This window comes from Rattus rattus, chromosome 13 (genome assembly GCF_011064425.1).
Source record: "Rattus rattus isolate New Zealand chromosome 13, Rrattus_CSIRO_v1, whole genome shotgun sequence".
Lineage (NCBI taxonomy): Eukaryota > Metazoa > Chordata > Mammalia > Rodentia > Muridae > Rattus > Rattus rattus.
The window spans coordinates 199,173-215,135 of NC_046166.1; the positions used below are offsets into that span (position 1 = coordinate 199,173).

Here is a 15,963-nt window from a genome sequence, read left to right on the forward strand (position 1 = left end):
CCAACCCAGGGCCTTGTGCGCTTCCTAGGCAAGCGCTCTACCACTGAGCTAAATCAACCCCATTAATGCTCTTTTCATAGTAGCTAGGAAGTGGAATTAACCTAGACATCCACCAACTGATGACTGATTAATAAAGATGTGGTGCATATACACAATAAAAAGTTATTCAGTTTTAAAGAAAAATAAAGCATGAAATGTGCAGGTAAATGGGCAGAACTGGAAAATATATTAAATAATCCAAACACAGAAAACAAACATCATGTTTCTGTTCTTGTATTCAGATTTCAGCTGTGTGTGTGTGTGACCACAAGAGGGGAAAGGAGATATCAAGTAAAAGGGATAGTGCACATGTGATGTGAAAACAGAAAAGAATGGAGGGTTGAAAGAATCAATTGTTAGAGAAGTTGTAAGTTAGTTCAAGTTTAACAAAATTATGTATAAAAACACCATAATGAAACCTGATATTTTATATGATAATTTAAAATTAAATGTATTTTTAAATTATAAGCAAACATATTAACACATGGATATGACTTTCACAGCATTCAAAAATGATCTAACAAATGATGATATTTGAGAATACACAAAAATCAAGTTCAAACCAGCTTCAAATCAAATATCTCAAATGTGTGCAGTTGATGCTTAGTCCATGTGGCTGCAACTGGATTAACACCTCATCAGAAATCCAGGCTCAAAATAAGAGGCTGCCAATACCATCTGGGGACTTAGAACAGTTTGGGGATCACACATCCAAGGCTGTCCATTTTACAAGGATGTACTGCAGACAGAAATGAAGTCAAATGCAGCATGAGTTGTCAGCCCTCAGCCATTTTGGCCCTCATTATGTTGCCCACATCGCCTATGCACAAGAAAACCTGCAGTTATAAGGGAAAACAGGGGGCAATATTAAACCTCATACTGTCACCCCCACCTACCTACTGGCCCACGTCATCAAGATCTCATCTAGTGCCTAAATGATTTCCTGTTGTGAATACAATTTGTTTCCTAAAGACTATATTTTTATTTTTATACATGGAATGGGAAACAGACAAAACCACACACTGATAAATCAAGAGGTCTGCAAGATGATTCAGAGGTACAAAGCACCTGCTTCTTACTAAGGACCTGAGTTAAATCCCTAGAACCATGTGATAGAAAGAGAGGACCAAATTTCAAAAGTTGTTCTCCAATGTGTAGCATGCCCTCCCCTAACACACACACACACACACACACACACACACACACACACACACACACACAAAGACACAGGAAACACGCTTGGTTCCTCATTCATTCAACAAGCATTTGCTGGCATCTAAATTTAACAAAGCACTGAGCAGATACAGACAATAATAGGCAGCTTGATCAAGTAGAACTAAGAGGAATCTCTGGAAAATGGAAACCGAGTTTATTCAGAAGGTAAAGGTGAAAAGACACAAGCCCTAACTGAGGCTTATAGTGAAGAAGCAGTACTCCTGGGCCACTGCTGCTGTGCCCACAGCTTGTTCCTCTTTTCAAGGAGGGGCTCCAACCAGCAGCAATTTTGAAGCACATTGCATATCCTAGTGCTCAGAGCTAAAATCGATCTGCAGTGGTGACTCAGAGGCAGACAGCTAGTGCAGTCACAGATCTCTGTCTGCATTCCCAATTTGCCTCCTCAGATTCTCGCCTTGTTAATGTTATTTACCAAGCCCTATAGTCCTAATGCCTGTCCCCAGCCCTTGCAGGAGCCCTCCAGCCATTGTCCCTGTATGTATGTCACATCTCGTCACTGCCTCTCTGAATTCAACAGGTCCTGGCAGCCTGTCTGCAGACCTGCCTGCTCACTCTTGTTTCTTAGGAGCCTGGAATATAGCCTAGATTACTCCTATTGTACTCCTCCAACAGCAGACACCAACCCTAACCTTTCCCAGAGCACAACCCAACCCTACCCCTTCCTGGAATAGATCAGAGAGGCGAATGTCCACAGCTAAACAAGTCCTCTATGTTCTAGGACAAGAAATGGAACGACTTGTCACAAACAGTGTTACAGCATGGCCTTGTGCTGCTAGCATATGTGGCCAGAGATCCCAGCAGTGAGAGGATGGGGGAGGGAGGAGACAAGGAGAAAAACTCTACCACGGGAGACACTGAGATAGGGAGATTCAAAGCCAACATTTGCAAAACTTCTTCCTGCTACACCCTGTGCTTGCATCTGTTCTTCCCAAATGCTTCGAGAACTAAGGGTCTTAGTGAAGCCTCCTCAGTGAAATCCAAGTAATGCAGAAGGGCTCCCAGGATGTGGAGAGCTGGCAAGGACTTGTAGTCACCTGTGGCACGCTCTACTTGTGGCGTTAGAGCGCCCCCAGTATACTCTGCGTCCAGAAACAGAACAGCACAGAGAATAGCTTTCCGGAGCTTAGAGCTGCCAGGAAACTGTGTGGTCGTCAGCTAGTTGCAAGACCAAAGTGGTTTTTGGCTCTACTCAAGCAACATGTTCATCCCACCTGACTTGACCTCTCAAGGTCTGTACTTCAGTATCAAACAAACCAGTAGCATTTTAGTGACGCTTGGCCATTTCCCACTGTTCCAGAGCTGGAGTGTTACCAAATGCCAGTCTCAAGAGGGTCGTATACTAAACAAAGAAACAGAGGCCATGACGTAAGGCAACCAAACTTCTGATTAGTAGCATCTCACTACTGTTCTCATCCAACTCTGGTCATAAAGCCCTGGAACCTCCCACCTTAATTTTATGCCTAGACCACAAAAGAGAGCTGGGCTAAGTCCTATGGACTTGACTCCGAAAATCCTCAGGATACCTATTCCTCTAGCTGCTGTCTGGTCCCATCATTCCAAGGGAAGTTGGAAGGACTTGTATGTGGCACAAGACCAGGTTATGAAATCAAGCTGGCACTTAAATGACCTAACAACAAATTGCTCAATTTAATTTGCTTACTCAATCCAATAAAGGAGAAACAAGCAAACCCATCTAATTAAAAACATTGATCCACAGGAACTGGCAACTCCAAAGGCCTTGCTGGAAGTTATCACTTCAACAATGTGATATGAGGATAGAAAGAAGACAAATAGCTTCTCTTCCTGACTCCAGAGGGCTGCAAAGGGCCCCAAGAAACTCTGAGCCCAAAAGACAAAGCCATTTGTACAGGTCAGCCAGGGAAGCAAGGAAAATTCTTGGATCTGTGAAGCCCAAGAAGAATTCAACTCATGCTCTACCTCTCCCACCACCAGACACAGGCTCCATCAGACACAGCCTCCATCAGACACAGGCTCCATCAGACACAGCCTCCATCAGACACAGCCTCCATCAGACACAGCCTCCATCAGACACAGCCTCCATCAGACACAGGCTCCATCAGACACAGCCTCCATCAGACACAGCCTCCATCAGACACAGCCTCCATCAGACACAGCCTCCATCAGACACAGGCTCCATCAGACACAGCCTCCATCAGACACAGCCTCCATCAGACACAGGCTCCATCAGACACAGGCTCCATCAGACACAGGCTCCATCAGGCTCCATCAGACACAGGCTCCATCAGACACAGGCTCCATCAGACACAGGCTCCATCAGACACAGGCTCCATCAGACACAGCCTCCATCAGACACAGGCTCCATCAGACACAGGCTCCATCAGACACAGGCTCCATCAGACACAGGCTCCATCAGACACAGGCTCCATCAGACACAGGCTCCATCAGACACAGGCTCCATCAGACACAGGCTCCATCAGACACAGCCTCCATCAGACACAGGCTCCATCAGACTGGCTCCATCGAGACACAGCCTCCATCAGACACAGGCTCCATCAGACACAGGCTCCATCAGACACAGCCTCCTCAGACACAGCCTCCATCAGACACACACAGGCTCATCAGACACAGCCTCCATCAGACACAGGCTCCATCAGACACAGCCTCCATCAGACACAGGCTCCATCAGACACAGGCTCCATCAGACACAGGCTCCATCAGACACAGCCTCCATCAGACACAGCCTCCATCAGACACAGCCTCCATCAGACACAGCCTCCATCAGACACAGGCTCCACCCATTCCTAGCCATAAACAGGGACCCTTGTCCTTTTGCTCCAACATCTTTGCTCAGTTGGCTTACTGGTCTGACACTCTATCTGGTTTGCCAAACTGCATCTTTCAAGACCAGTATAAGGTTCTCAGAAACAAGTTAGTCTGTCCACATAATAAAATAGTAGCATTCTTGGACTCTCTTAGAACACTCTCTACCTTAAGCTACCATAAAAGTGCTGAAAAAAATAGGGCTACATTGTCATTCCAGAGGCAACTCAGAAAGAACCAAAATCATTTAATATCTGGCAGCTCAGTCTTTTTCAGAGGAAAAGTGACCTACAAGTGAACCCATGGCCAGCATGGCACACTATTCCTCCTGCTGAGACCAGATGGCATCCCAGCCCTGCTTATCCCAGCTCCTTGCTCTTGTTGAAGAACTCTGCCATCAGCAGAATCCTCCAGAGAATAAGTAAACAACACACACACACACACACAGACACACACACACACACACACACCACAGTACACACACACCACAATAAATACAATACAACACACAGACAACAGTACACACAAACACACACACCACAATACCCAATAAAATAGGCTATACACAGGCAATATGAAACTCTCAGAGATCTTTACTCAAAGAAGAAAAAGGAAAAAGTCAATGATACTCATAAGCACTAGTGAGTGAATACATCTACTTTTTTAAGAGATAAAAAGCAAGATTCAGGAGGTGACTTGAAAGGTGACTAAAGAAAAAGAAAGAATATTTCAGGAAATATTGGAACACGAAATAGGAGTAAGATGAGGTTTCTTGTAAAAAGAGTTCTTGGATAGGAAAAAAAATGCCCACTAGTTATGTGCAGATAAAGTATACCCTAAGAACAGGCAGGAAAATGAGGCTGAGGGTGTAGGGTCTAAATCAATGGAGAGAGAAGAAGCCACTACCTTAAGACTACCAACATTTCCAGTTAGAAAACACTAACATTCCAATGGCCACTATAAATGCTGCAGATGCAGTAGGAAACCAACAAAATACCTGTTTTGGGTGCTGATATGAAGAATGTGGTAAGTACTCAAAAGAGAAGTCAGAGAGTGATGAGACGGAACAGCATGGATTCTTTTCATGGCTGATCTCCAAAGGATCCTGTAGAGTTTAAAGACAGAAGAACGAGTCTTGACAAGACCTCTGAAACACACCCAGACAGACAGACAGACAGAGAGAGAGGGAGAGAAAGGGAGGAAGGGAGAGAGAGAGCAAGCACAAGTGTGAGGCTATAGAGGCAGAAAGACACCTGGTGTGTGTGAGAAATCAAAAGGAGACTAGAAGCCTGGGGTGAGACAAGTAGGTTGTAAATGTAGTCAGCAGGGTCAGAGACCCTGGCAGGTCCATATCTTTTAGGTTAACAGAACTGGGGCCATGAGTTTGAGTTTTATCATCAGAATGATAAAAGCCTACTGAGAGATTTTAAGTAAAGTGACAGAATATAATTTTTTTACAAATAATGGACTGTGAAGGACAAAAGGTCAGAAGCCAGGCATCTTTTAGATATGACTGAAGCTATCCAGCAGAGACCTGGTGGTAGCCTAGGCCAGAACAAGAGGAGTAGAAGTTGTAGAGGTCCTGAAAAAGAGACTTAGCCAACAGCCATGTGAGGCCCTAAAGTTGCCACCTAACTGCTGAAGCAGGACCTGATTGGTGTGTGTGGTGGGTCTGTGTGTGTGTGTGTGTGTGTGTGTGTGTGTGTGTGTGTGTGTGTGTGTGTGTGTGTGTGTGTGTGTGTGTGTCTGTGTGTGTGCTGTAAAGGGGCAGTAACACAGAAGAGCCCACCCCATTTTCTTGATGTCAGTGCGCCCTCTGGTGGTTGGGTTCCTTTTCTATAACCTGAGGATGTCCTTGTTCCTGGACTAAACAATGGGAATTCATTCTAATTGACTTCCCTCAAGAGAGGATGGGACATGGTTATCTTTCAGTTTCTAGCTATGAAACAGATTGATTAATACTGCTGAGGCTGGAGCTCTACCTGAGCCAGGATAGGAATGGCAGTCTGTAAAAGAAGCAGTGACCCAAAGAGGTCAGACAGAAAGGGGAGAAGTGAGGGTCAGTGGGGGGCTTTTGTTTTCTATAGTTACCAATACAAAAGAAAGTTGATGGTCATGCACAAATAGGGTAAATTATTCACTGGATATTTCCAGAATAAAATAAAACCATTATAATTTAAACATTTGTAAACTAAAAGCAGAGAACATCAGGTTGTGCTGAATAAACATAGCACACAATGGAAAATGTATTTCAATTCTTACACTACAGCCAGTTACAGAGAGAGGCGTGGGTGGCGGCCAGCAACAAGCAGCAGAGAGTCACGATCTTGCTGAAAGAACAGAGGAAAGGGGGTGGATAGGGCTTGGTCAGAAATAGACACTGTCTGACTAGGCTGACGTCCAAAGGCTCACCGGATGTCTGTGCCATGCCCAAAACAGATGCACAAACATAAGACACATGCACCTCACTCAAGATTAAGAGAGCATAGACGTTTAATGCACAGCAAAATGTTGTGGAAGATGAAATACAAGAATGTATGGGGAAAGGGAAGCTGAACCTTAAAGTATGTGTTTTAAACCTAGAGACCCAGAGGGATGCCCTGCTTTGTGAAAGCAAATAGCTATGAGTTGGTCGAAGGTAAACTATACTCCATAAACTACCACTGTCTTGCTGATAGGAAAGTAAGCGTTTTCAATATAGCCATCCACCTGTTTCTGGCACCACTGTTCTTCTAATCTTGCAAGAATAACATCTTGTGCAGGTTCCAGTGCTTGTAAAAAAAATTAATTCAGTGCTGTCTTAGCAACAAGCAACATGGCAAGCAGCTGTCCAGGGCTATAGATTCAGGGGATTCTCCTCCTCTTGGCTTGGTCTCTCTTAAGCTGAGGGGTGTGCAGGCTTTTTTCCAGCATAATAGCACAACAGTGAAGCAAAGTACATATAAAGCAGTGACCTATTGCCAGTGCTAACTCTATACTAGAACCACCTTAGGCTCAAGACCTGAGTCTATGTGATGTTACAGATCCCTCCAGGTGAAACTGCCTTTCGCTAAGGCTTTTTACTGAAAGCCAGGTAATGAGAAAAGAAACTACATTGAATTTAAAAGAAACACAGTTAAAAGAATTTAAAAATCATACATTGAAAGATACAGTCCAGGGAGTGAAAAGGCAACTTGAGGGACAGGAAATATATTTGCAAATGTGGTAAAGATATCTATAATACAGAAATAGCACTTACAATCTGATGACTTGAAAGTGGCCAAAGAATTCAAAAATATATTTTTCCAAAGAAGACATACAAATGGCCAAAAATCATGAGAAAAATGCACAGATTCATAACTCATAAGAGAAAGGCAAGACCAAAATAAAGAACTGTCTCACATCCAGGAGGAGGGCTCATATCCAAAACCTGAAAGTAAATTTTGGCAAGTATATAGAAAAAATTAAAATTGAACAAAACAGTGTGGCAGTTCCTAAAAATAAAAGAAACCATAGGACCCAACAATTCCACTTCAAGAAATGTGTGTCTCCCAAAGAACTAAACACAGGATTCCAGGACATTTGCATATCTGCGTTTATAGCAGTATTTCAATAGCCAAATCATAGGCAGAAACTGAATAGTCATCAGTTGCTGGCTGAATGAGTAAACTGTATATCCATACACTGGAATATTATTTGGCCTTTGAAAAGGAAAGGAAAGATGGCATGTGGTGCAACATGGATGCATTTTAATGATGCATGTGAAGTAGGTTGACACAGAACAAATGCTACAGGATCCGGTTTCTATGACATTCCTATGGCAGCCACAGTTGTAGAAAATCGAATGCCCATTGTCATGAATTAGTTGGGTGGAATAGGGAGTTATTAATGGATACTGAGTTTTTCAATATGAGAAAGGTTTGATGATAGATTTTATACAATGTTTAAGATGATAAGTTTCACATATGCTTTCCTATGGGAAGTGGATGAGTGAGTGAGTGAGCAAGTGAAGTAATTGCACAGCTGAACAGAAAACTGGGGTCTGTATGTAGAAGGTATCCAATAGCCTCCTGCAACTCCTGATTATCTACCAATACCCAAGTCATATCTTTTCCTCTGGAGTCAGTACTTCTCTGAGGATGTGGCTGCTTGCAAGTAGAAGCATATGATTTTCAGTCACTTGTATTTCTTCTTTCCCACATTCATTCACTTAAGCATCCCCTTATTTTCTAGACAAACAGATATTGAATGCCTACTCTGTGGAAGACATGTCATCAGTACTGCAGCTAAAACAGTGATGGAGACTGCCTTGACCTTCCCTTCATAAAGCCCACAGTCTAGAAGGGGAACTAAGTCTTCCAAAACTGGACACACAATATAAGAGCCAGGAAAGGAAGTACTCTGAGAAGTGTGGGAGCTTGTTAAATGTGAGATTGTCTAATGGGGGAGTGGGTGTAGGTAAAAGGATTTTCTACAAAGATCTGGTTTCATGCATGAGTCCTAAAAGAGCAGTAAGGCTCAGGTGGGCACAGCAAGATGCCTAAATACATGCCAGGGGGAAGCTCTTGGGTGAGGGGAAAAGAAATGTGAGGAAAGAGAGTTGAGCAATAACCACAAGTAGCTGAAAGGAATTTATTAACTTTTAAGTGGCTCTAATTCACAGTATCTCAGCATTCACAAACTCTTCAGAACTTGTGTGCATAAAGGTGTGATGGCCAAAGCTGCCAGCCACCTCTTCTCATAGTGACATTGTCTGACAAGGAAGTATGACCCTGAGCACACACACTCAAACCCACCCTACCACTCCCCTCACGGCCCTTGCATGCCTTGGGAGACAGTTTAGGGGGCCCAGTGTTTGCAGCCAATTCTTAAATTTATACATGTACATGGAAACAGGCTGCTTAGAGAACACATTAAAAAGGTATTTGGGGCAGAATACAGTAGGGAGTGACTAGATATAAAGAAACTAAAGGGAGTCAGGCATTGTGCACAGTGTTCTTCAGAGAACACTGTCTAGATATCTAGTACCAGAAAAGCCCCAGGAAGGACAATTTAGCTAGTCTCTGATTCCTTTTCAGACTTAGGAGGTCAAGCTCTTGGAAATTCAAGCCACATGATCTGCATTGTCCACAAGCTTGACTGTTAGCTGGACTTAGAGGGGGACTTCAAGATGTAGCCAAAACCTTAAGCCTCAGCATGGCTTTGGGGAGAGTTCAGAGGGACATGAGCATAATGTGTGTAAATGTAAAGTTCTATACAGCACTTGTAACTCCTGGGGTCAGACCAAGGCTGGATAGTCACTATTCAGCAGCAGTTGGCTCAGGAGTGTTTATCCCATCTGATAGATAATCATCCTCATGGTTCTGTTTCATCTTGGTCTCCAGCACTGTGATGCGTTGCTTGAGCTTCTGCTGGGCCCCAGTGTACTCAGCCAGCAGGCGGGCAAAGCGAGTGTACAAGGTCTCCATGTTTGTCTCCAACTGTTCCAGCTTCTCTTGAACATCTACCTCCATACTAGCTGCCACTTCATTCTCATCCAGTAGACCTTCCTTCATCAGGATCTCCCTACCCCGTTCCTCCAGGACCTTCTTGGCATCAGGATACTCAGTCACAGCTTCCATAAGATCGTCCTTGGACAAGCAGAAGAGATCTGAGTAGCCCAGGCTACGGATATTAGCGGTACGTCGATTGCCCATTTTGCTACCCTTAATGTTAAGGATACTGATCTCACCAAAGCAGCTCCCAGCTGAGAGCAAGGCATACTGAGTCACGCCATCATCAGCTACCACTGCCAACTTGCCCTCCTTGATGATGTACATTTCCTTGTCGTCCCCTTACGCAAATATAATCTCCCAGGACTAAAGACCTGAGGCCTAAGCTTTTCAGTACCAGTTCCACCAATAAGGCCAACACAATCCTGGAATATGCGCCTTTTCTTCAGGAGTGGACAAGTGAACATTAATAGCTATCTCAGCCCTGAGCTTTGCTGGCAGGTTCTTGAGGACTTCTCGTTCATCTACTGTCTTCTTATTGGTCCACAAGTAGTCAAACCATTTTAGGATGACCTTTGGCTTCCATGTCTTTGCTTTTGACCTTCGGAACTGCATGTAGTGTTTGATAGCACTCAATCTTGGCCTGGAACTCTGCTCGTGTGGCATTCATGTTGGAGATCATGGAGCCCACATTTCCCACAATAGTGGCAAAGATGAGGACACCAATCAAGAAGTCAAAGATAACAAATAGGTACTCCTCATCCTTTACAGGGGGTGGTGTTTCTCCAATGGTGGTGAGGGTCAGTGTGGACCAGTAAAGACAGTAAATGTACTCTCTAGCCAGGTAGCCATATTCAGGGTCAGTAATGTTGGGGTAAACCCAGGTGTCAACTCCAAAGCCAATGGACTTAGAAATAGCATAATAAATACAAGCATTCCAGTGGATGATGACCAAGATGTAAAGGACCAGATTGCTGATTCGGAAGATGTTGGGGTAGCTGGTGCGTGTCTCAGTGCGGTCAAAGAACTCAAACATACGGGCAAAGTGTAATAGACGATTGAAGCGTACCTCAGGGCTGTGGATACCCACAGCAAAATAGATAAGGTCAGTGGGAATGATAGAAGCCACATCCAATTTGAACTGCAAAGTGTGAATATAGTTGTCTCGCAATTTCTTGGGATCTTTGACCAAGAGCCCCTGTTCTAGGAAGCCTGATAAAGATAAAAGCCAACATGTCACTTTTATACTCAGTCTTATGTCTCCCTATAAGATAATTCTCAACAAGGAACAAACTGTTTACTTTTCCTTCCTTCCTTCCTTCCCACAGACCAAATATCAAGGCAGATCAGAAGATTCCTAAGAAACCACTGCCAGATTTAACCTCCATAAGTATGTGAAGCTATAAGATTTAAAGAGGATCCTAGCAGAGGTCTACCTTCTTGGGTTCAGTTCTTTGAACTTTGGAGTCCAGCTGCTGCCTTGCATCCCAGGTGCTCACTCACCTGTGCGCAGCCGAATGACGAGGTCTGCGATATAGACAGTGTCTGAGAAGTAGTCCAGCACCAGCCATACCACAAAATAGTTTCTCTGTAGATCACTGAAGCAGGCTCTGTAGGAGGACAGGGCTGGCTTCATTAACAGACCCTGGCAAGACACCCTAGTGGTCCTAAGCTGTATACCCACATCTAAAAGGAGGGCTTCATGAGGCCACCAGGGATGTTGGTGAGTCACAGTTAGCTTGGTGACAATGGCTAGTGACTTTTACCTCAACTCTTATTACTAAATAGGCATCACTGCATGCATATCACCAATGACCATTGCTCATCATCCTTGTGCTCTTGGCTGAGCTCCAGAAACAGAACACAGCTTAGTCATGACTATATGTCAAATGCTTGGTTCAGGTCCCCAGAATGAAAGTTATCAGAGGTGAAAGTTGAATAATGAAAATAGAAATTAAAAGAACAGCTGACTGGAAATTTTCATTCCTTCACTAGAATCCTATTGAACACATCACTGAACCAGAAAAATAGGTCAATGAGTGGGTAAAACTCAGGGAAGAGCCTAGGGAGGGGACAGAGGAAGGAAGAGATTTGACTATGTACTAGTCCAAAGACAGAATGGTCACGTTTAGAACCAAATTCCCACACAATGTGCAGAACAAACTGAACCACAATCTTCAGCCATACTGGGCCATTGAGAGATAGGGGCCTCTCTCCTGTTATTCCATTTGCCCAGAATGCCCTTTCTGCCAGCCTTACATATTTGAACAGATTACTACTTCCCACCAAGCTCTCAGCTAAGTCTCTGACAAACCCATGGTGTTGGTTAATTCTCTACTAACTTGCTACCTAGAGTCCCTGGTTCTATGTTGCTCATTTCCTTTGTTGCATGTTTATGTTCAGTCTAAGAACACAGAAAAGGCAGCAATTATGTCTGTGCTGCTTATCATCATACACCGAGCACATAGTACAAAACCCAGTAAGTATTCAGGCAAGCCTTGCTGAGTGGAGGACTGCCATAGGGTACAGTGCTACGTGTCCAAGCTCAGTCAGCCTTGAAGAATAACCTTAGAGCTCTATCATTTGAACAATGAAGAGTCATTACATGGTTTTGGAAGAAATAGTAGCAGAATAGGATCCTGCTTTCTACATAGAATATCAGTTACAAGTGTGGCAGATGTACTAAGAGTCAAGTGTGCCTCCAAGGCATGGAGGCAAGATGACTGTAGCTTTCCAGAGAGAGTGCAGGAGGATGACTTTACCAAGGACTGTACTGACATGCATGAAAAAGTATCTGAATATTACACCAAAGGACCAGGGAGAGGAGCAACGTGAAGACTTGATGGCATTGTGACTAAGGGAAACACTGAGGTAACAATAGATAAAGGAGAAATCAGCAAGAATCAGAAAATTCAGAAGGAGTGCTGGGTTATCGCATACTCTGTCTAGAGTTGAGATTGCTGTGGTGTTAATCCCACATCCTGTGGACTATGCTTCTGTGATCACTCCCACCCAGACCCCTCCATGCTCACCTGGCCACCAACAGGCACCAGTTGTAAAGAACAGGCATGGCAATGACAAACAACCAACGGTAATACCAGTCTCCGGCTGGGTCCAAAACAAACAGTTCAAATTTCTTTCTGAAGAGACAAATAGAGGTCACTAGGGTGCTAGAACTCAAGGTTTCAGAAGCCAAAATTCTCCAAAACATCAATGAATTAAGAAGATGTGTGGTTGAGGAGTATGTTGTCTTAAGGTTTCCTTTTGTAGCGACCCATGGCCAAATAGCAGGCCTCTGATACATTCTGTCACTGGAATTTCATTGTCTCCCTTGTCCTCTGAAAGGGCCTTGCCCAGAAACCATATCAAGGATAGAACTTTCAGCACAGATAGGCTTTCAGGGGTCTGAGGAGTATGGCCCTTAGGATAGTAAAAGAGCTTTAAGCCTGTTCCCAGTGTCCCTTTGGAAAAAAAGAAAAAAGCTCTAGTTTCAGGCTAGCGATCTATATATGATTCCACACCATCTTTCCTTTCTCTTTTCTGGCTGTCAGCCTCCAAATCACTTTCCCAGATGCTTGATCTTAACTTGCCAAGAACATTTTCCCTCCACTAAGCAGAGATGGTGAATGTTGGCCAGATATCCACTATCATCTACTTATTCTTCAAACATTAGACCCCCCAATTCTACTTTTTACCTCCCCATCTCCCACAGCCTTATTCTCAATCATCTGAATCTCCTGTCCCTGGCACTCATAAGCCTGTTCAGAAACCTGCTTTTGTGACCATGGTGAGCTGGAATTGGCATGGTTTCCATAGTACTTTGTGACTATACCTCCCTGCTTGATCATCATGTACTAACTTCTGAAGCTAGGGCTAAGGTGATAAGCCCTTGGCTGAGCAGCTCTTCTGCCCAAATTCACTCCATGGGCAGCAAAAGAATGTCTGACAAGGGAATAGCTACGTTAAGAAAATATATTCCAGTTTCCCACGGTAAGGAGATTACTGCTGCTGTGGAGGCTGAGGGTGAGGACAATAGAAAGGTTCACGGTAAAAAGAAACATAAACATCTCTCCCAGCTCTTTATCTACTATTACAGAGTTTGGCATAGTGGTTAGGTATGACAACGGTTAGAATCTGATAATGGTTAGAATCTCCCATGGCAGGTGTAGGAGCCTTTGAAGCCCCCCACCCCACCCCACGAAGGCTAGCTAGATATACTTGGTGCCCTTTCCCTCGACGTCCTTGCCGCCTTTGTCATCCCCCTGATGGGTTGTCACAGTCTGGAGTTCTGGCCCACGGAAACGCTCTAGGAAGGAGTCAGGCCTTGGTTCCTCTTCACGGAAATTCTTGTTGGCCCAGTCCCTGATGACCCCCACCAGGCGAACAATCCTAGAGGGAAGAAAGTAGTCTGTGCCAAAACAAACAAACAAACAAACAACAAACCGAACTGGGCTGTTTAAATGAGACCTATCCAAGAGTGCTCACTGCCTGTTGAGGGAGAGGAAAGAAGAGGGAAATAGATTGGGCCATGATTTCCTCCTGTATGCTAAGATCTGGAAAGAGGCCAGCATTGTGAGCAAGTATTAGGACTCAAGCATGATCTGAAGTACATCCTGTGGGGGAGGATGGCTTTCCAAAGATTTCCTGTGTAATGTGACTTTCCAGTTCACTGTGAAGCACAAACAGAAGATCTTCAAGGTAAGATAGAGATTGTAAAGAATCAGGCCAGGCCAGTATAAAGCCTGTCCCAGGCTTCCTGGTTTCCCTACAAGGCCTACTACTTTGAGACCCTTCATATAGGTCCTCCTTCTGTAAAAATCTCCTCTTCCCAGTTCTAATGCAGCCAAATAAGAAGGGAAGCCACTCCTTCCTATTATCAGCTTGCTTTGGAAGAGCATCTAGATCAGTGGCTTTCAACTTTCCCAATGCTGAGACCCTTTTATCACAGTTCCTCATGTTGTGGTGACCCCAACTATAAGATTATATTTTTTTTGCTGCTTCATAACTATAATTTTGCTACTGTTATAAATTGTAATGTAAATATCTGATGTGCAGGGTATCTGATATATAACCCCTGTGAAAGGGTCTTTCTACATGCCCCGAAAGGATTTTGACCCTCAAATTGAGTCTTATTAAAAGCCTTGTGCAGCTAAGAGGAGGGACCTAGTAGTCATTTGACAGGTCTCAAGAACAGAAGTAGTAGCAGGTCAATTTAAGTGGATGACTTACCTTTGAAGCCACCCCTCCTCCGAGGGGTATCCATCTCTGCCAGCCTTTGTAGTTCTGAGGAAGTGTCATCATCAGCTGCCAGACTGTGGTCAAAAAAAAAAAAAAAAAAAAAAAAAAAAAAAAAAAAAAAAACAGGCATAGAGTTGACACAAGTTCTCTCGATATGAGTTGTCTTTCCTCTTAGGACATGCCCAATCATCTCACAGTCCCTTCTGAGGATACCCTACAGCCAATGTAGCTCGCTTTGTCACTGAAGTCAGAGCTCCGAGGAGATAGTATAAACTGTAGGTTATTGGTGGAATCACCCAATCTGAATCTGAGGAGTAGAGTGATTTCCTATTACACACAAGACCCTCAGGTTCCATCTTAAGTCTGGCAAAAGAGAGAAAGGAAGAAAGAAAGAAAGAAAGAAAGAAAGAAAGAAAGAAAGGAAGGAAGGAAGGAAGGAAGAAAGAAAGGAAGGAAAGAAGAAAGAAAGAAAGGAAGGAAGGAAGAAAGAGAGAGAGAGAGTTGGATAGGAAGTGGAAAGGAGGGAAGAAGGAAGGAAAGCCAGTCACTCAACTTCCATGGACTCACCTGCTTCCTGCCCTGTGGTCATCTTTACCATTGGCCTTGATAGAAGGAGGAGGATGATGGTTATGGTTATTAGCTGGAGAGCTTTTCACACCATTGGATTTTTCGGTCATCATCCATGTACATCCAGGGCTCTCACCTGACAAGGCAATAACCAGTGGGCTCTAATATCTGTAGAGAGCAGGGGAGTCAGAGCTGGACAGACTGATCCATGTACATCCAGGGCTCTCACCTGACAAAGCAATAACCAGTGGGCTCTAGTACCTATAGAGAGCAGGGGAGTTAGAGCTGGACAGACTGAGACTAGAACAGAACAAGACCCACGGACCTTAGTAGTTCATGTGCCAAAAACTTCACTAAGGTACAGTAAAGAAAATACAGTATATAGTTTAGCATGGTTTAGATTTTAAATAGCACACCAGCATGAGGGAGTAGAATCATTTCCTTGGCCCTTACAGGCTGAAGCAAGGCTGAGTTCCATGGCTTCATATTGGTATAGCAGTAATTAGTCAGGGGGTTAGAAGGTTTGTTCAAACATATCCACAGAATAAAAGGCATGTCCACAAACAAGACTGAGAAAAAGAAGCTGAGGAAAGGGCCAGGGACAAGTTGG

General features: G+C 44.0%; 1 protein-coding gene across 1 annotated transcript; it reads right to left on the reverse strand.

Moving 5' to 3' along the window:
* Positions 1–8,822: 8,822 nt before the first annotated feature.
* On the reverse strand, positions 8,823–15,466 carry Cnga2 (cyclic nucleotide gated channel subunit alpha 2). The gene is given in 9 exon segments (XM_032919236.1): positions 8,823–9,886; positions 9,889–9,997; positions 9,999–10,178; positions 10,180–10,760; positions 11,052–11,158; positions 12,581–12,688; positions 13,767–13,937; positions 14,774–14,860; positions 15,354–15,466. Coding segments are annotated over 9 exon segments (1,986 nt in total). The 3' UTR covers positions 8,823–9,356.
* Positions 15,467–15,963: the final 497 nt, after the last annotated feature.